Below are 21,721 nucleotides of genomic sequence, written 5' to 3' on the forward strand. Positions count from 1 at the left end.
AAGCGTTTGGACATCGGGATTGCAGCTCTCTCTGAGGTTCGGAGACCGGATTGCGGCGAGATAATGGTGGGTGGTTACACCTACTATTGGTCTGGTCGCTCTGATGGTTACCATACCCAAGGAGTTGCTGTAGCTGTGTCCAATAAGCTGACCCCAATGATAATTGAGGTAACACCGGTCAACGAGCGTATTATGAGATTAAGGATTCGTCACTCCTTAGGTGTCATTTCCCTGGTCTCTGTTTCTGCTCCGACTGAGGCGAGTGATCTCACCGTGAAGGATGCATTCTACGCCACACTCGAGTCTGTGGTTGATCAGTGCCCCAGACGAGATACACTTCTAGTCTTGGGGGATTTCAATGCATCGACTGGAACTGATAGGGATGGTTATGAGGTGTGTGTTGGTCCCCATGGGTCAGGAACTATGAACCAGAATAGCACTAAGTTCCTTGACTTTGAAAGAAGTCATGGACTTAGGGTGGCTGGTTCATGGTTTCAGCGCCCACAAGCTCATCGCTGGACTTGGTATACCAACGCTGGCGGTGTCGCAAAGAGATTGACCATGTCCTCATTGACGGTCGTTGGAGGATGATCCAGAACTGCAGGGTCTACCGGAGTGCTCAGTTCCTCAATACTGACCACAGGCTTGTTGTAGCAACTCTAAAGCTGCACCTTAAATCCTGGAGAATGGTACCATCCCAGCCTAGGCTGGATGTTGCCAAGCTCAGGGATGAGAGAGTACCTGAGGAGTTTGCGAACAGGCTGAGTGGACACTTGGGGGGTCTGGGTGCTTTGGGGGGTCCTGAAGAGTTGTGGAGCGCCTTCAAGACCACCGTCCTTGATGTTGCCGGTGGATGTCTTGAAACTCACCGCAGGGCAAAGAAGAATTTTGTCTCTCGAGGGACACTGGATACCATTGATCAGAGTCACAGGGCCAGGCTGAATGGCAGAGCTGAGCTGTTCAGGGAGCTGAGGCGTAAAACTGTACGTGCACTGAGGGTGGACAAGGAGGCCTATGTGCGAGGAATCTGTGAGGGGGTAGAGCATCACCTGTGGACAGGTGATTCTCGTCCCGCTTACAGGGGAATTCGCGCATTACGTTCATCCAAGCCCATCCCTCGGAGCACTGCAGTTCGAGCAGAGAGTGGTAGGCTCTTGACAGAGGAGTCTGAAGTGAAGGCCCGCTGGGCCGGTTACTTTGAGCGGTTGTACCAGGCTGATCCCCCAGCTGTCGAGTTGGACGTCAAGGGTGTTACAATCCCTGTTGCTGACCCTCAAATCAACTGTGGTCCACCTTCGCTTATAGAAACATGGGCTGCGGTGAACCAGTTGAAACGGGGCAAAGCTCCAGGGATCTGTGGCATCCATGCCGAACTTCTCAAGGCTGGTGGAAATGCTGCACTCGTGTCGTTGCATGCAGTTTTGTGCTCTGCCTGGAACACAGGCATCATCCCAACTGACTGGAAGAGGGGCCTTGTTGTCCCTCTCTGGAAAGGGAAGGGTGATCGCCAAGACTGCAACAACTACCGAGGGGTGACGCTGCTCTCAGTGCCGGGCAAGGTCGTTGCTCGGATAATTCTTGATAGGGTTCGCCACCATCTGCTTGAGCACCAGCGTCCAGAGCAGTCAGGCTTTACACCAAAGAGGTCAACGATTGACCGTATCCTTGCACTTCGTGTCCTCACCGAACGCAGACGAGAGTTTCGGCAGGGGCTGCTTGCAGCCTATGTTGATCTCTGTAAAGCGTTCGATTCAGTGAATCGGGATGTCCTCTGGAGGATTCTTGGTCTTCGTGGGGTGCCACCAAAACTGATCGATCTGATGTCTGAACTCTACTCTGGTACTGAGAGTGCTGTGAAGTGTGGTGGTACCACCTCTGACTTATTTTCCAGTTGTTACTGGAATTCGTCAGGGATGTGTACTTGCCCCCACACTTTTCAGCACTTGTATGGACTGGATTTTAGGGAGGATGTCGGAGAGATCAAGTTGCGGTGCATTGTTTGGGAATGTCAAGATCTCGGACCTTGATTTTGCAGACGATGCAGTCATCTTTGCGGAGACTTTAGACATCCTTTTGGGGGCCCTCGAGGTGCTGAATGAGGAGTCGGAGCCGCTGGGATTACGGGTTTCTTGGGTCAAAACTAAGATCCAGGCTTTCGGTGACATCTTGGATGCTGCTGTCCTGTCTGTGTCTGTTTGTGGTGAGGATGTTGAGGTCGTGGAGAGATTCACTTACCTTGGCAGTGATATTCATGTCTCTGCTGGCTACGAGTCAGAGGTCAATAGACGTCTGGGTCGGGCCTGGGGAGTCATGGATTCACTGGATCATGGGGTGTGGCGCTGCCGGTACCTGTGCGGGAGGACGAAAGTCCGAGTCTTCAGGTCCTTGGTACTTCCAGTCTTGCTCTATGGGTGCGAGACTTGGACTCTGACCAAGGATCTGAGACGGAGACTTAATTCCTTTGGTACCAGGTCTCTTCGGAGAATCCTTGGCTATCGCTGGTCGGATTTTGCATCCAACGAGCGGTTGCTGAGAGAGACTCGGATGAGATTTGTTACCTGCATAGTCCGTGAGCGTCAGTTGCGGCTGTATGGACATGTGGCTCGTTTTCCTGACGCTGATCCTGCTTACCAGATTCTCTCAGCGAGGGAGTCTCATGAGTGGAGGAGGCCAGTGGGCCGACCACGTGCCTCATGGTTGCAGCAGGTTGACCATGATCTCAAGGAGATGGGGATGGGCCTGGCATCTGCCTGGGGGATGGCCAGACGGAGGCCCCTGGAGTACCGGCGGAAAGTGGACGCAGCGACGCGCTGTTCTGGCACATGCTCCCATACTTGACCTGACCTGACTACGTGAGGTGGGAATCAAAATGTTTGGTTTTTTTTTGACATTGTTTTCACCAGAATCTCAAAATTATAGTTTTAACTTGAAAAATTTGTGATTTTCAGGTAAAACCAGATTTTGCAATCCCGGTTTTGTCGCTGGTTACCTGTATAACTTTTCTCGACATTATCATTTTGTTGATAAATAATGTTGGCAGTTAGCCTATGTTGTACTGTGATGTTGTACATGAGCATCAAGCCAAGTGAATATTGTGTTAAATACATTTGTTAATTTATGTTCAAATTTGTGTGATTCTCTTTTTTATTATTGAATTATTTTAGTCGGATGCATATATCGGTATTATATCGATCATCGCCCTCCCCCCTCCCCTCCCCTCCAAATATTGGTTTCCACATCGGCCCTTGAAAAATCCATATCAGTCGACCTCTGCTTTGGATGCGGTAAGAAAGAGATTTGTGTTCCACAGTGTTCAAGTGAAAAACACTATTTAAATAAAATAAAGAATTTAAAGGTCATATGAAAAATTAATTCCGGAAGGTTTTCCACCATTCATGCAAGTGTCTTATACACCACCTTATTTAATATGTCTAAGTACAGTCATGCGCCGCTTAACGACGTTCCGGGCAACGACGGATCGCATATATGACGGATCTGACAGCTCTGGAAAAAAAAAAAAAAAAAAAAAAAGTAGCTGAAAAATTCCTATCGCCGAGTGATGTAGCCGACGTAGCGCTGCCAGTCGTATAAAAATAGCACGTACAATTATGTACGCTGTACAGTGCATAATACTTCATAATGATAATAAACGACAGTGTGGCCCTGTTATAATGCGATCGTTGAGGTCCATAAAATGTCATCATGAAAAAAGCAGGGTCGTGCTAAATCGGGATTCAAGGAAATTGGCTTTCAAACTGAACCAATGTTTGCACGTTTTCCTTCCAGCAAGTAAATTACCTTTGAATTGAAGAATTCCGCGAATAAATCGTTGTTACAGTTGAAATTAAAACACAAATTTATTTTTGGTGAAGCTTTTCATGTTGTTAAAACAATGGCACTGTTCCGAAAATATATATCACAATTGACAGGAGCTCTTCATTTATAAATTATAACATCGATGCAATGATTACGTATTTATAAAATCCAAACGCTATTTATTCATCTTTCTATAATCGATGCGAGAGGAGATTGTAAGCTGCTGCTAACAACACCGATGGCCATCATGAACAGCACAAAGGTAAAACTAATGTGTCTTCAGTCTCTCTTGGATGCGTGTTACAATTGCCGACAGTATTCAGTACAGTAACATGCTGTACAGGTTTGTATCCGAGGAGCAATAGGCTATACCATATAGCCTAGGTGTGTAGTTTTGTGTAAGTACGATGTTCGAAAACGAAAAAAAAAAATGATGTTCGCACAACGACGACGTCGCTTAACGACGCGTTTCTCAGAACGTAACCCCGTCATTAAGTGGCACATGACTGTACTGCAAAACTGGAGGGTTTTGGAAACAGTAAGAAGGTGATTTGCGTTTTACAGTGTTTAAGTATATAATTAATTCAATTGGATTTTTTTACAGATTTTAATGGTTGTATGAAAAAGTAATTCCGGAGGTTTACCGCCGTTGATGCAGTATCTTTTACACGACCTTATTTGACCCGTTACATTAGTTCTTCATGCCTGTTGTTTGTGCCCTTTATGACCTTAAAAACAGTAAGTAAAAAAAAGAAAAAGAAAATCTCATTCCTCTCTGGACATGTGCGATCGGCATAAATTCAGAGCCAAGTACTTCCAAAACTACAGGTTCATTTTCCGATTCATGTTTCGATCGATGTTCAAAATACAACATTCAATTGAAATTAAGATCATAAACTGACATTTGTCGCTGGATGGACGAACAGACAGACAGAACTGAACCAATTGCTTAACCCCGCTTTTCGCTTTGTGTTTATCGTAACTGTCAGGATGTTACACGGGGAAAAAGAGCATATGTAAAACATGATTGTGTTTGCTCAAGGTCTCTTAATTTTTTTTTTTAATACTTTATACTCAGCTTATTCCCCTTGCTTCTGCCATCCACTATACATTCCACCGAAGTCTGCTTTAGAATTCCCATATATTTTTAAACTTAAGTACGGCTTGCCTCTGTTGTTTATTGGGTATATAGCTCATATATATTGTTGGGAGTTGTGCATAATATTTTTCAAGCACAGCAATGTATTAAAATGACTTTGCACTTTTCAGCACGTTGCCGGACACATTACCATTTCAAACGTCCAGCCCTGAAAACCGATCACCTGCAGAACAGCAAGAATTACGGGCATGGATGAGGAGAAAACGATGTGAACACATGGCAGAGTTTCATCGCAAGCGCAGTGTCCTTTTGGAACAAGAACACAAACCGTTTGTTCCACAGGTGGGAAGAAAATGGAAAAATAATAGTGTATTTCTATATAATTTGTTTATTTCTTATATTGATTATTAGTTTTAAAATATGCAAGAAAAGTTGAGAATAACCTCTGAGCAAGACCAACAATGACTTCAGATATTTTAATTGAATATTCTACAGGTGCATCATTTGAAAATGATGAAGCTGTCCTGAGTTGTGCTGGTCTAACCTGAGAAAGTTCTTTCTGAAGCAAGTTATTTAACCCCCCACAAGGAATTTGAATTTTTACAGTATTCTGACCGAACGCATTTCTGAGATTTCAAACAAAATTCCTACAATCTGGAGGAGATGACTTGTTCAGCATCTCTAACAATGTGGAACCAGATCACAATTTTAGCAAATGTCAGACTAATCAGGATCAGAAAGTTCGCAGGTTGTCGGACACATTTACACCATTTTCGCTTTTCTTTACGAATTTTCGAATGTTTTATTTTTAATTGAGATGGACAATATTTTTTGCATTCTGAGTTGAGGCTCATTTAAGAGCGAGAACACTGAACGGATCAAACCGCAACAGAACAAAAGGAACAGTAGAAATGGTGGGGAAGGGTGGGGGATGGGCAGGGCACCAACAGCAGGGTTGAATGACAAAATAAAGGGATTCTTGGACAAATAATGGATGTGGGGAGGAATGAGGGGTAGGAAAGTATGCTCTGGGTGAATAAGTTGCATACAAAAGCAAACTCGAGAAGAAAAAGAGGGTGGGGTATGACGGAGTAGAAAACATCATGGTTTTGGATGGTGGATGATCTGAGATGGTGGTGAACAGCTGTCTGAGACTTGGAGGGAGCAATGAGGTTAAGGAGAATGTGGAAGTCGGTTTCATCGGTGAGAGAAAAGAGGAATGAGTGAGTTGAGGTGAGCAGTGATCCTGGATTTTGGGAGTTTCACAAAAAGGGGATTGATGGTGGATTCTGTGCACCCTGCAGAAACCTGGGGGGGGGGGAAGGGGGGACAGGGTGGGGACAAAGCATGGAAAGAGCAGATGGTGCAGGACGAGAAAGGAGGCGGTAGAAGACAGAGAGACCACCGACCTGTCTGCGATCGGAAAGTGATAGGCCGATTGACTCAGCTTCATAGCAGGATATTCCAATAATCTTGAAGGCCTTGCTTTCCACGGCATCAAGCTTCGCAAGGTGCGGGGCAGAAGCATCAGTTCAGAGGGGAGAGCAGTACTCCAACAAGATTCCAGAAAGTCATTAAATTCTCCGGGAAGGCTATCAATCCCCGAGGCTTTTCCGTCATTTAGGCTCAGCATGGCTGCTTCAAGCTCCTCGGTCAAGATTAAAGAGTCAAGCACTCGTTGCTGGTCCTCTTCAACTTTTGGAAGCCAAGCATTCAGCTACTGCATCACATCCTTATCCACACTCTGGGTGGAGTAGAGGGTGGAGTAAAAGTCTTCTAAGATGCCCCTAATTCCCTGCTGGGTAGTTGTCAAGACCCCATTGAAAGTGAGTAGGCCATGGATTTGTTGCAACTTTTTGGTGGAGTTCTCCAAAATGAAGAACTCTTTATTTGGCTTGAATACCATTTAAATCCCATTGAGAATCTATGGAAAAAAATTGGGGGGGGGGGGGGGTTGATTTTCATTTAGTTTGTAAAAATTTCTAAAAATATGTTCACTTTGTCGTTATGGGGTATTTTGTGTCGATTGGTGAAAAAAATAAAAATAAAAATATTTTAAATTCATACTGTCACAACAAAATGTGAAAGTCAAGGGGTGTGAACACTTCTGAAGGCACTATATATCTATATCTATCTATCGATGTGTGTGTGTGTATGTATATATATATATATATATATATATATATATATATATATATATATATATATATATATATATATATATATATATATATATATATATATATACATATATTGTTATAGATTTCTGCCGCGTTCGGCGTGCGAACGACCGTTTTACCCCAATTGCGGTCACGCGCCCACCGAAGGTGACAATCCAGTCGTGACTTTCCGGACCAACCTCAAAATCCAGCCACGGATGCCTTAACGCATCGTAAACCAGTCAATACTCTGTCCACGTGCTACAGGGTCGATCGCCGAATTGTCGATTTACCTAACTATTCGCGCGGACAGAAATACCGAGAGTTTACACCTCGACGGGACTTGTACGAAAATGAGCCGCTTAAGCGTGCTGTTCAGCGGTTTGGTATCGAGTCCTGTCGGACCAGATTCTTTTATCTGCTTATAAAGCCAGTTAATTCCCGATACGTGCCGTGGCAGTCAATGCAGGGAAAATGACACAAACGAGCAGGTTGACATTCAAACAATGGGGCATTTATTTCCAGTCGGCATGCAGTCAATGAATGGGGATAGGGGACAAGACACGAGCAAAAGCCTACAGCCGAGTTCAATTCAATCATGTACACAATCATGCACTTAAACAGTTCTTTTAAGGAAGACAAGGCGCCACAAACTTTCATCCAAACACCCAAGGAAAAGAAAAGGGCTTGTGAGCCTTTATTTCAAACTCGGAGGCCTGGTTGACCGAGGGGCTCCAAGAGGCCAGGCAGGTTACCTGGCCGCCCCTGGTGGCGACTGGACGGTCTTCGGATCGGCGACCCTTGGTGTCTCCTTTCGGTCTGGTGCGTCGCGAACGCGCCAGTCGCTTGGGTGGCTTGAACGGCTGCTTGGTCGGCCTCGGTGGCCCGGCTACATCGCGGCCCCTTTCTGGCGAGCTTGGCCGGTGACGCTTCGGAGGACCGAACGGGTCTCTTGCTCTTTCAGAGTTGATGCTCCTCTAGACCCCGTTCACTTCTCGGCGTCGCCGGACCGTATCAGGGCTGTCTGCCTGGACCCACACACTCTGCCGCTAGCTCCGACGAGTCCAAGCTCCGATGCTGCCGCTCCCACCAGCCCCGACTCCCGACTTCTGATCTCCACCGGGGAACGACCCGTGAACAACGACGAACAACTTCTCCGACACTTGTGACACGACACCGACCGACTCTCTCCGAATCTGCTCGAGTTCCGCCCTTATATCGGCCAGGAGCGAGCCGTCCCTTGATCTTTCAACCTGAGGCCAGGCTCCGCCCACTGTTCACCTCCGACCTTTTACCCCTGGTGAGCCGCGTGGGAAACCCCAAGTTTGACATCACCCGTGGGTTTCGGGGAAGTCGCTCTGTGATCCAGTTATGCAAATTAGGTTCGCGCCGCGGCGCACAGTGGAGGCTTTGAGCAGTGGTGGCGGTGGGGAGCGTTGCTCGTCGATGGTGAGGAGTTTTGGTATGATGTTTCGAAATTAAAGACAGAGAAAGTATAACGGCTAACTCAAAGATGCACAGCCCGGCACACAAATAAATCCCTTTTCACATCGGTGGGGGAATCTAACCTAAAACACGTAGTTATCGAAATAACTGATCTCTGGGGAACCTGAATGGTGTTCTGTGAATTTCCACCACCGTAACACTACCCCCTCCCCTTTTTACAGACTCGTCCTGAGTCGTCAAATTTTCGTGTGCCTTCATGTGTAAGTTCTCCCCTAATACGTTTCCCTTCGGATCCCTGAGTGCGACATTTGGTGTATCCGTGTCCCAAAAAAAATAACCTATGGGCTGAGTAACTAACGAAACAAACTCACTCGTACAGACGACTTACCTAAAATTGCCGGCGCTACGACAAACATGCAGGGGAGCAAAACTCATGTACAATTTTACCTTAACCTTATAATTTTACACTAAACCATGGCCCAGGACCGATGGACTCGGTGGGAAAAAGGGCATGGCAAAGTTAATCACAGTTTGTAAGGGTGAGTGCCACACAGCTGAAGGTCAGATGTCTTCGGGGCCTGTTCAAAAGGCCCCGTTGTCTGTCACTGAACCTTTTTCTTTGTCTTCAACTGCTGGAGGCAACTCACCCTAACCCGGCATGCCATATGCCATCCCACAGGCCATTTGAAGAGGGTAGCCAGGCTGCCCAAATGCAGTCTCTGGCTCCCTATGCAGGAACACGAAGGTTGCCGGCTGCCCAATGCAGTCCCAGGCTTCCCCCTTGAAATGAACAAGAAGATAGCCGGCTGCCCAATGCAGTCCCAGCCCCCCCCCCCTTGACATGAACAAGATGGATGACGCAAGCAAACACAAAACGGTGCATGGGCTGCACCAATGCAGTCCCCGTGTGCGGCTGCCTGCAGGGCAGTCTTTGCAACTTGCGCAATGATCCTGGTGCACATGGTGATGGAATGAACACAGGGGCAAATGCAAACAAGGGTAGCAGGCATGGGGTTATGGCAGAGGCAGGCAGACAAGGCATGGCAAGGCTGGAACAGGCCGCTGTAGCACAACAGGCCGGCAGGTGAAGCTGACTGGCCTCTGGTCTCGTTCAATGAGGTTTGTGGAGGGAGTGCAGTGGTGCTGGCCGCTCTGAAGGCAGGCTCGGATCTAACCTGCGGTCTCCCCCCCCAACCTATCACCTTTGCCTGTCTCTGTCCATACCCACTCCCTTAATTTGCAAAAATCCAACCAATTTAGCCCCATCTTATTTTTATTATTATTTTTTTCTTTTATTTCCTTCTATAATTCATCTCCCTAACCCCCTTTATTGTCTCTGCCTGGCTAACCTATCGTCATCCTCGCCTACTCCCAACCCTACGTTCCCTTCCTGGAGGGGAATAAGGGAGAGGCTGGCGTCCTGTCTCGAGGCCCAATAAAGCCTCAGAATGGCCTCTTCAGATCTCGGCGATCTTCCACCACGGTGAGTTCAGCGGCCCACCGAGAGCGAAGGGATGGATGGTGCGGAGGGGTACATCTCCCTATCTACCCTAACATTTATTAACCATAAACTACCCCGGGGATTTTCAAAAGCACCTGTCGCTTAAACTATTGGTTCTACCAACCAAGATTCCCGTCGCCTGTGTTGGTGTCCTCACAAATTTGGGCCTTGCCCTCAAATTTTCCCTCGTGCCCTCGCACGGTTTCGTGGCTGGGTAGCGTGGCTCACTTGGCAGGAACTACCCTCTGCCGATTCTTCAACCATGGCACCCCCGGGCCCTGAGACTGTCTCCGAGCCTACCAGCTCCCTATGATCTGGGGAGTGCCCTCCCTGGCTACCTCCCCTCGACGCTCACGTGGCATGCTGGCGGCACGGGCCCCTTTTCCCCGGGTGCCTGTGCCCACGACACTGCCCATGCGGCCATTGGCGCTCCGGGTCCTGCTTCATGCGGGCCCACTACCCTATCCCGGCTCCTCTTGGGCCCTTGGCCTACCGCGGCCGACTCGTCGGGTGCCCGGGGTGCCCACTAAGCGATACTCACCGTTCGCAGCCACGCTCTCAGCCCGTCAACAGGACTCCTGCACCCCTCCAAACAGGTTTCGGGCCTACACTCGCACCAACAGCAAAACGACTTCCATTTTGTCAATTTGGCTAACCCACGAACTAACATTACTCTGACCCTGGGGTTCCTTGGGTGGGAATCACTCCTCCCCCCCCTATCACTCATCCAGTGCTTCTTTTGCCCAGAGCAGGGGGGGTCTCCTACCCCTTGCCCGGGCTTGTGTACTCACAGCAAGGCTCTGCGGGAGCGGTAGTCCCAGCTCCGGCTACTCGAGCAAGACTTATCCATGAGGGCATAAGGTCACCCTTATAGGGACTCAGGCGGTCTGCGTGGACAATCCGGGGGAGGGCTCGTGGTCCCATTTTAATTTTGAGGACCACGTCACTGATTTGCGCCAGGACGACCCCCGGGCCCTGCCAGGGCGAGGTGAGTTTCGGGCATCTGCCCTTCCTCCTCCGGGGGTTGAAGAACCAAATCTTCGCCCCCAGAGAGTACTTACTCACCTGGCTCCGGTGGTTTTACCTGCGCTTCATCCTCATACCCGCCTGTTGGAGCTGGCGGCGAGCAAAGGCATGGAGTTTTCCATGCCTTCCTCCAACCGATGGGCCCTCCCCTGGGGCGTCTGTTGTCTGTTGGGATGCTCAGGCGTTGGTCCGCACAGCAAATCATTGGGAACTCACAGCTCCCGTCCGTACATGAGCAGCGCCAGACTACAGGCGGTGGCTCCATGTTGGGACGCGCGATAGGCCATCAGGAGATACGGGAGATGTTCGTCCCAGTCCTCCTGATTATCGGCGGTGAAGAGGGCCAATTGTTGCATAAGGGTTCTATTGAACCTCTCCACCATACCGTCAGACTGTGGCCTCAGGGGTGTTGTTCGTGTCTTGCGAATTGCCAGGAGCCTGCACACTTCTTTTAGCAATTCGCTTTCAAAATTTCGCCCCTGGTCAGTGTGCAGCTCCTCCGGAATCCCATGCCGACATACAAATCCTTCTACGAAGGCCTTTGCCACGACCCCGGCTTCCTGGTTGGGAAGGGCAAAGGCCTCCGGCCATTTGGTGAAATAGTCCATCATCACGAGGATGTATCGATTAACTTGGCGAGTGGGGGGCAGTGGTCCCAAAATGTCCATGGCCACTCGCTCAATGGGGGCCCCAACCTGATGTAGTTGGAGTGGGGCCCTCATCCTCCGTGCCGGTCCCTTTTTGGCAGTACAGGCTTCGCATGCTCGACACCAGTCCTGTACATCGCGCCCCATGTTGACCCAATAAAACCGCCGGCGGACCCGAGATGTTGTTTTGGTCCTGCCCAAATGGCCGCCGGCGTGGGTACCGTGCACCTGTTTCAAAATTTGGGTCTTAAATTAATATGGGACTACCACCAACCAAGAAGTTCTCTCTGAGGGAATCTCCACCCACTTGCGATATTAGATGTTGTCCCTCATTTGTAGGGTCTTCCACTGAGCCCAGTACGCCTTTGTTCGTGCCCTGAATGGGGTGATCTCCTCCCCACTGGGCCTCTTGTTTTCCTGGACCCACTTGTACACGGGGTCTTCCCGCTGGGCCGTGTTCCACGCCAAACCACCAAATTCCTCCTCTGCGGTTAGTGGCACTGGTCCAAAGTTGGGCCGACTACCCGGCCGCACGAGCTGGGAGTTTCTGGGAGGTGTCCGCCAATTGGTCCCTCTCCTCATGCCTCGTGCAATATTTGCAGTTTTCTTCCAGACAGGGGCGTCGAGAGAGCGCATCGGCGTTCCCATGAGCCTTACCGGTTCTACGGGCCACACTGAAATCGTACTGCTGCAACTTTTACAACCACCTTGCAATCTGGCCCTACGGTTCCTTGAACCATTAGAGCCATTGCAAGGAGGAATGGTCAGTTCGAACCCAAAATTTCCTCCCGTACAAGTACGGATGGAAATGGCTCACAGCAGACAGCATAGCCAATAGCTCCTTGCGAGTAACGTAATAATTTCATTCGGGCCTGCTCATGGCCCGACTGTAATACGCGATCACTCTTTCCATGCCCCCCTGTGTCTGCGACAAGACTGTCCCCAATCCTTCCTGGCTTGCATCCGTGTCCAGGGTACACATCCCGTCATCGGTGGGGAATGCTAAAACGGGTGCGGATGTCAAACACCCTTTTAATTTGAGGAAGGTCTGATGGCATTCCCCTATCCAATTAAATCTCAACCCCTTCTCCGTTAACCGGTGAAGGGGCCTGGTTATCTCCGCAAAGTTTGCCACAAAGCGCTGGTAGTAGGAGCAAAGACCCAAAAAACCTCGCACCTGTTTAACGTTTGTAGGTACGGGCCACTCCTCCACCGCGGTAATTTTTCCTGGATCGGTTTTCACCCCTTCGTGGCCGATCACATGTCCGAGATAGGCCACCTCTGTCGCGAACAAAGTACATTTCTCCGGGCTCAATTTCAGCCCTGCATGCCTGAGGCACCCAAACACCTGGTCCAAATTGGCTATTGCCTGGGGAAATGTTCTAGCGTGTACCAGGACGTCATCCAGGTACACCAGGCATGATTGCCATGGCATGCCGCCTAGCACACGCTCCATCAATCTCTCAAAGGTGGCGGGGGCGTTGCACAAACCGAACGGCATTACAGTGAACTGATACAGTCCCTTCCCTGTAGAAAATGCCGTTTTCTCCTTCCCCATCTTATCCATCTCCACCTGCCAATACCCACTCTTGAGGTCCAAAGTTGAGAACCATTTGGAGCCTGAAACGGCGTCGAGGGTATCGTCAATTCAAGGCAGGGGATAGGAGTCTTTGAGTATCATGTTGTTAAGCTGGCGATAGTCCACGCAGAAACGTGTGGTCCTATCCTTCTTTTTAACCAGCACAACCGGTGACATCCAAAGACTTCCCCAGGGCTCAATGATGCCTGCATTGAGCATCTTTTCTACCTGTTCATCAGCCTCCTCTCTCTTGCTCCATGGGAGCTGTCGAGCAGGCTGACGGACAGGCCGGGCCCTATCCATGTGGATCTGATGTTTCACCAGGCCCGTACGTCCAATATCCTTGGGTGACAAGGAGAAGATTCCCATATGTCGGTCGACCAGTTTGCGTAAGGCCTCCCGCTGGGCATCCTCCAAATCTACACTGCTCCGATTTACCATCTTGCAAATGGGATCGGGCCAATTCCTAATACAGTCTGGAGACCCCCTCTGGGGCTGGTCCGGCTTGATGTTATCATCCCTCAGCTATGTGATTTCTACCACTGGGGTGCAATCTGCCACCTTCGTGCCCCGTCCAATAGTGCATGGTTCCGTGCTCACATTTATCACCCAGACGGGCACGATAGGCCCGTCGGTGTTTTCCAGGGTGTGGCCCATGACTAAACCCGGGGTCGATGGCCCCGCCAGGCAGCAGGAGCCCTGCCAGGTTGGGTGTGCCCGCCACCGGGCTGGAATTACTGCCTCGGTGCCCGGGGGAATGACCACGGAGTTGGGAGCCTCCAGCTCTACCTTCTCCTCCGTGCCCACGCGCCCCAACGGCAACTCCTCACCACCCAACTGCATGACTCCTCGGCCCAAGTCGATCTTACAGCCACCGGCGGTCAGCACATCCAACCCTAATAGGCACGGGGTTGCCACCTCCGCCACCAAAACCTCTTTTTCTTTTAGTCGTGCCCAATTTAAGTCACGAAACCACGCCCTATGATGGGGGCCGTTGCCCCGGTAGCGAGCAGCAAACTATAATTTTGCAGACGGTGTATCTCTTCCCATCCATCCACACTCAAATTAAGGACCATGGGGCTGATGATCGTGGCGATCGCTCCCGTGTCCACAATGGCGTCTACCCCTACGCCGGCAATCTTGCACAAAATTGTTTAACTACCATTGCCAATTTGGCCACAATAGATGACCTGTCGCAGCTCTGAGGGCTCTTCTCCATCTGGGTCTGCCGAACACGGTCCTATATGTTCGGCACTCATTAGTTTCCCTGGGACTGGTCGGGGGGGGGGGTGGTGTTGGGGTCCGGCTATTCCGGTTTGCACGGGGCGGAATTGGTGGTCTGGGGGCCTGGGGCCTTTCCCTACGCGGGGACCTACACCATTGCTGCAGGTGGCCCCCCTTGCCACAGTTAAAACACCTCACCGGGTAAGGTGCATGCCTCTGGTACTCCGAATTATACCCCGCCTCGTTCCGAGTTGGGGTACCCCCTGATAGCCCATCCCCCGCCCCTCCTGGGCCCGACCGCCTCGGCCCAGACCTCATCAGCCGACGGTCGACCATGCCCTGGACCATCTTCTCCAACTGCACCTGGTCGCTAAAGGTAGCCCCGGCTCCCGGCGCATCATTGTTCACGGGGCCCACCTGCCGGATTGCCACTGCATGTCACCCGGCCCCTCCAGCCGGCGACTTTGACGCCTCCCAACGGGCTGCAGTGTCAGCCGCCTTCTGGAGGTTCTCCGGGCGCCATGTGGTCAGTATCGCCCCGGCATCGGTGCCCGCAAGAGCCTGGATAAAATGGTCCAGGGCAAGTTCTTCCTGGTACTGCGGTGTCATATTCGCATGTGCGACCCCCACCGAGCGGCGAATCTCGTACGCTAAATCTCCCATCGTCTCATGGGGGTGTCGTTTGCGCCCACTGAGCTGAGCTTTAACAAGCTCGCTCTGCTGCTCCACACCAAACCGGTTATTTCGGGCTGAATGGAGGTTTTCCAGTGTTACCCCTCCAAGGGGTATCGTGGTCAAGACCTCGGATGCCGCACCGCACAGTGCCGCCGTGAGCTGCGCCGTGCCCTGCTCCAAGTCCCAGCCATTGCCCCTGGCCACGCAGTGAAACTGGGCCAAATACGCCCTCAGGTCTGTCTTCCCGTCGTACGGAGGCAGCGGCACCTTCTGGCCTTTCGGGGTCCGAACCCCACCCCCCAGTCCCTGAGGGACAACCAGTGGGATGAACCCCCAGATTCCAGTGGCGCCCCACGCCCGCAGAGCCCGGGCCATCCTCTCGGGGAGTTTATTACCCCCGTCTGCGTCGGTGCATGCCCCGCACGGTCCTGCGTGCTCCCCCATGCCATCCCGCTCGCATTCTGCATACACTCGGGCACAATCACACCGGGGGCCTGCATTAGACCAAGAGACCCCAAAATCTCTGTCCCCCCCAAGCTCGGCATGCACACCAAGAGACCGCAAAATCTGTCCCCCCCAAGCTCGGCATGCACACCAAGAGACCCCAAAATCTCTGTCCCCCCCAAGCTCGGCATGCACACCCCCGCGTCATGCAACCCTCTTACCCCGTTCGGCGACACCGGACCCACCCGGTTGCGATCTGCCTCTTGGGAGCGTATTTTCTCCCTCTGTTCCATAAGTAGGCCATCCTGCCTCTTACATCGGGTCTCAATACATTCCACCAACTCTGCCTTGATATCCCCTACCTTCCCCTCCATTCGTGCCTGCATGTCTTTTGCTTTTTCCAGTTCGTCCTTAACCTTCCCTACCTCCCCTTGAGTCTCTACTAATCCACCTTTTACCCATTTAAATTATTCCTCTGTCTCTTTTTTTCTTGTTTGTCCAGTCGTACTCCCATTTTCTGCGTCTCTTTTTCGGCCTTCCGTCCCATCTCTTTAACCATTTCAGTCATCTCTTCATGTCTCGTTTTACACTCCTTTTTTACGGCCTCCAATTCCTTCTTTGTTTCCCGCCTTAGTTGGTCTTGTCCTTCTTTTACCCTTTTCATCCCCTGTCCTAACTTGTCTACCTCCTGTCCAACCGTTACTATTTATTTTGTCATGTCCCTCTTTCCCGCCTACATTGCGGACCACACACCTTTTACACTCTCCCTCAACTCAGTCATCTCTCCCCGAACAGTGCCCGATCTCTTTTGCCATTTTGCCTTTCACTTCCTCCAATTCCATTCTCAGTGCCTCTTGTCCCTTTTTAATTTATTTCACCCCCTGTCCGAGTTTGTCTACCTCCCGTCCGACCGTCATTATTTCGCCTGCTACGTCTTTCTTACCCATCTCCATCGCGGACCACACACCTTTTACACTCACCCTCAACTCAGCCATCTCTCCCCAAACAGTCCCGATCTCCTTTGTCATTTTGCCTTTTGCTTCCTCCAATTCCGTTCTCAGTGCCTTTTGCCTTGCCTGGAGATTCAGCCCCATGTCCTGCATTTCACCGCTCAGTGTCCGCATATTTGTATCCATGTTGTTTTTCATTTGTTGCACATTTTCCTTCATGCCATCCATTTTGCTTTGCATTTGTTGCGCATTTGTATTTATTTCGTTCCCTATCGCTTGCATCATTTCCTTAAACTGGCCCCAGTCAAACGATCCCGACGAGGCTGATCCACCACGATCGATCGCGGTTTCACTGGGGACTGGGAGGGGTGCTTGTTGTTGGGGGTGTTCGCGCGCCGCTGCCCCCACCGCCGCGCCCATTACGAGCTCTGCGTTTGGTTGTGGGGGGTAGTCAACCTGCATAACGGTGCTTTCGTCTTGGGCCATAGATTCTATTAACTCATACTCTAAACTACCCTGCCCCTGCTCTCCTTGAGCCGCCATTTTGCGTATCGGGGAAAAAAAAAATTGACAGCTCGTAATTCAATGGAACCGGAGGGTCGCTTCACACACCCTTGATTTGGAGGGTTCACTTGATCACACACTTCACAAACCCACCCTTCCGTTAATTTTGTTTGGAGACGGAGGGGTTTGAATCCCGCTCTTGGACACCAGTGTTATAGATTTCCGCCATGTTCGACGTGCAGAGGGCCGCTTTACCCCAATCGCGGTCGCGCGCCTACCGAAGTCGACAATCCACTCGTGACTTTCCGGACCAACCCAGAAATCCAGCCACGGATGCCTTAACGCATCGTAAACCAGTCAATACTCTGTCCACGTGCTACAGGGTCGATCGCCGAATTGTCGATTTACCTAACTATTCACGCGGACAGAAATACCGAGAGTTTACACCTCGACGGGACTTGTATGAAAACGAGCCGCTTAAGCGTGCTTGTTCCGTATTCGAAGCCGAGCGGTTTGATATTGCCAAGTCCCGTCGGACCAGATTTACTTTTATCTGCTTTAAAAGCCAGTTAATTCCCGATATGCGCCGTGGCAGTCAATGCAGAGAAAATGACACAAACGAGCAGGTTGACATTCAAACAATGGGGCATTTATTTCCAGTAGGCATGCAGTCAATGAATGGGGATACGGGACAAGACACGAGCTAAAGCTTACAACCGAGTTCTATTCAATCATGTACACAATCATGTACTTCAACAGTTCTACTTAGGAAGACAAGGCGCCACAGACTTTCAACCAAAAACCCAAGGAAAAGAATAGGGCTTGCGAGCCTTTATTTCAAACTCGGAGGCCTGGTTGACCGAGGGGCTCTAAGAGGCAGGGCAGGTTACCTGGCAGCCCCTGGTGGTGACTCGACAGTCTTTGGATCGGCGACCCTTGGTGTCTCCGTTCGGTCTGGTGCGTCACGAACGCGCCAGTCGCTTGGGCGGCTTGAACGGCTGCTTGGTCGGCCTCGGTGGCCCGGTTTCGTCGCGGCCCCTTTCTGGCGAGCCTGGTCGGCGACGCTTCGGAGGAGCGAACAGGTCTCTTGCTCTTTCAGAGTTCATGCTCCTCCAGACCCCGTTCACTCCTCGGCGTCACCAGACCGTATCAGGGCTGTCTGCCCGGACCCCCACGCTCCGCCGCTTGCTCTGACGACTCCAAGCTCCGATGCTGCCGCTCCCACCAGCCCCGACTCCCGACTTCTGATCTCCACCGGGGAACGACCCATGAACAACGACGAACAACCACGAACCACTTCTCCAACACTCTTGTGACACGACACCGACCGACTCTCTCTGAATCTGCTCGAGTTCCACCCTTATATCGGCCAGGAGCTAGCCGTCCCTTGATCTTTCAACCCAAGGCCAGGCTCCGCCCACTGTTCGCCTCCGACCTTTCACCCCTGGTGAGCCTCGCGGGCTATATACATATACATATATATTTGAAGAAGAAGAAAGGCGTTTCCAACGAAAACGTAAACTCCAAATCCTGGTGGCGTCGAATCAAATCTGTTTCTGGTTTATGCTCCTCCCCCATCCCATCCCTTAACTCAAATGGCCGCACTGCTGACACCGCACGTGAAAAGGCTTCATGCCTAAACTTGGTGTTTGCATCTAAATCTTGTGTCCGGAATCCTTCGCTTTCTGTACCCACCTTACCCAGTCGCACCCAACTGTCCGTGGACTCGTTGTCCTTTTCTTCTGACAACGTGGAGAGCTTCCTGTCAAACCTCGACTCAGATTCTGCAACCGGTCCAGACGGCATCAGCCCACCTGTGCTAAAAACCTGCTCCTCTGTTCTTGCTCACCCTCTCTCTGTTCTATTCACCCTCTCATTTGCTCAAGGTCATCTGCCATCTGCTTGGAAATCAGCAAACATTATCCCCCAGCATAAAAAAGGTGCAAAAACAGATCCCTGCAACTACAGACCAATCAGCCTTCTCCAAATCATCAGCAAGGCTATGGAATCCATCATCGCTTCAGACATTAAATCCTTCCTCTTCTCCAATGGCTTGATTTCCGATCATCAATTTGGTTTTAGATCAGGACACTCGACCCTGGATATGCTGCTTCTGCTCTCCCAACAATGGATGGAGGTACTCAATGCCAGACATGAAATCACAGCCATATCCTGAGATACATCGCATGCTTTTGACACAGTCTGGCACCTTGCCCTGCTCACTAAACTCCTATGGTATCGAAGGCCATCTCCACTCATGGCTCGCATACTTCCTCTCCTGTCGTCGCCAACGTGTGGTCCGAAATGGATTTCTCTCATCCCCTCTTCCTTTCCAGGCTGGAGTTCCTCAAGGCAGCGTTCTGGGCCCTGTTATTTTTCTGGTTTTCATCAATGATCTCTCCAACTCTCTGGAAAATCCTCTATCTCTTTGCTGATGACTCCACCCTCTGTCGTACCATCTGTCATCCCTCAGACCGGCAAGCAGCAGCTTCTTCGCTCTCTGCAGATCTGGATAAAATCACAAACTGGTCCAACACGTGGAACATGTCTTTAAATCCTGACAAATCTCACTCTCACGATGTCTCTCCGAAAGGACCGTTGAGAAAACCCACCCATCTACTTTCTCAACAATCCTCTGAAAGAAGTCCTTTCATTCAAGCGTCTGGGTCTCACAATCTGCCATGATCTTTCCTGGAAAAGCCACATTTCCAACCTGGCCTCCAAAGCCAGTCGCCGACTGGGAATCCTCCGTCGTGCAAAGTCCTTCCTCGGCCCACCTGAGCTCCTGACCACTTACAAAGCTTTCGTCCACAGCCTGATGGAGTACTGCTCTCCCCTGGGCTGATGCTCCTGCCTCTCACCTTTCTCGGCTTCACGTTGTGGAAACCAAGGCATTTAGGATCATTGGTATCTCCCGCGATGAGGCTGAGTCTTTTGGCCTCTCACTTTTTCACCATAGGCAGGTCGGTGGTCTTTCTGTCTTCTTCCATCTGCTCTCCGTTTCTGCACCCCCCACCCCCCCCCCCCACCGCTCTGTCTGCGATACATCCCCACCACATATCTCTAGTGCGCTCAAGGTCCGCCAACTACCCCCTCTTGGTAAAACGACCAAAATCACGAATCACTGCTCACCTTCACTCTGTCATTCCTCTTTTTTTTTCCCCGCCTTTGGAATAAACTCCCTCACTCTGTTCAATCCCATTTTTCCTCCAGGCCTTCAAAACAGCCGTTCACCACCACCTCTTATCTTCCCCCATCCAAAACCTCAATCTTTTCTACCCACGTTAATCCACCCAAGCCCACCTCCTTCAAATTCCCTGCTTTCCTTCCTGAAAATCTCTGTAATGTTCATCTTGTATACCCCGTGTTCTCCACCTCATCCCTCTCCCTTCCACAGTTCACCTAATGTGTCTGTTCCCCACTGTTTTGCCCTTCCCTCTCCCACCACCCTTGTCTTATCCCCTCCCCCCCCTGCTGTGCGTTGTGTGTTCGCTCTCATACGAGCCTCGTCAATGTATACAAAAAAGAAAGAAAGATATACTCTGCTAATTTGAGCAATACACAAGAGCACACACAGTCTCTGTTCTTGCTTATTGCTGAAATTAGCAGAGTAGATCCAGTTTCCTTGTTGGTTGGAAGTGCCTTTCTTCTTTTAAAATGTATCATCCCAACCACTCCAGTCTTTACGTGCGTATGTGCGCACGCGCGCGCGACGTCTCAGGCTTGCAAAAGAAATATACCTCAGCGTCGCGATATTTTGTCCCACAAATGGCCGAACAGTATCTAATTATTACTCTTTACCGTTCCCCAAGGTCGCCCAAAAGACAGAAATTGACGGCGCACACACACAGCAGGCAGATAGATCGAAGATATTTTCTTACCTTTTAAAGCTTTTTATTTACAATGAATATGGAGGAAAAGGTGGACAGTATGAGCAGTTCGGAACAAACCAAGCCAATCAAAAGGCACACAGAGGGAGAAGGGGACACGCAAATGTGTGTCCGGACACGTGTACAAATAAGATAATGCAGGCAAGGACTTTCCTTTGACTATTCTTGGTGTAAATGCACGACACCCTGCAGCCCGTTTTTTTATGCAGGAGTGACATTATGAGAGCCAGCGACAAAGTGAGCTTAAATAAGGTGAGCCAAACGATGAGGTAAACCAGCCATGAGTAGCCACGAAGATTAAGAGAGCCAACGATGAAGTAAGCCAAACAGAGCATCATGTTCATCTCAAAGCCCGTCTTCCCGATCCCGATCAAAATAAATCCACATTGCTTCTTCCAGACTCCACAATCCACTACACCATCATCGCTTCTACACAACTTCCAGAGAGATCAGGATCGGCCGAGTCGCACACATGACACGTGTGCCTCTGTGATGGGAAGTCCTCACCTGCGGCCCTGCCCACAAACAAGAGGTGTTTACGCATATCATATTCCTGTGACTACTCTCGATAACTTACATATGCTGCCTCCTCAGCATCATGTACAACAAAATGATTTGCTCCGACGGGTCCCTGTTACATGGCAATCTAACTTTTTTTGTTTTCTGCCTTCACATAATCTCCAACTCCTTCACGCAGTTTGCATTTTGAACAGTGGGTTAAAATATTACATGACAAATTCACAGTGAATTAATTTCAAAAT

The 21,721-nt window shown here is 50.4% G+C and overlaps 1 protein-coding gene across 10 annotated transcripts in view; it reads left to right on the forward strand.

The window, feature by feature from the left end:
• CPLANE1 (ciliogenesis and planar polarity effector complex subunit 1) overlaps positions 1–21,721 on the forward strand; it is a 286,624-nt gene that overhangs the window by 241,312 nt on the left and 23,591 nt on the right. For all 10 annotated transcript variants that reach the window (XR_015055411.1, XM_085871012.1, XM_085871011.1 and 7 more), the window contains one exon: positions 5,086–5,257. Coding sequence is in view for 9 of the 10 variants with exons in the window: in XM_085871012.1 (XP_085727138.1) it covers positions 5,086–5,257 (172 nt within the window). In the remaining variant the exon portion in view is untranslated. The remainder of the gene's footprint in view (positions 1–5,085; positions 5,258–21,721) is intronic.

This window comes from Eptatretus burgeri, chromosome 2 (assembly GCF_056783735.1).
Source record: "Eptatretus burgeri isolate ZD-2024b chromosome 2, Ebu_testis_v1, whole genome shotgun sequence".
Taxonomy (NCBI): domain Eukaryota; kingdom Metazoa; phylum Chordata; class Myxini; order Myxiniformes; family Myxinidae; genus Eptatretus; species Eptatretus burgeri.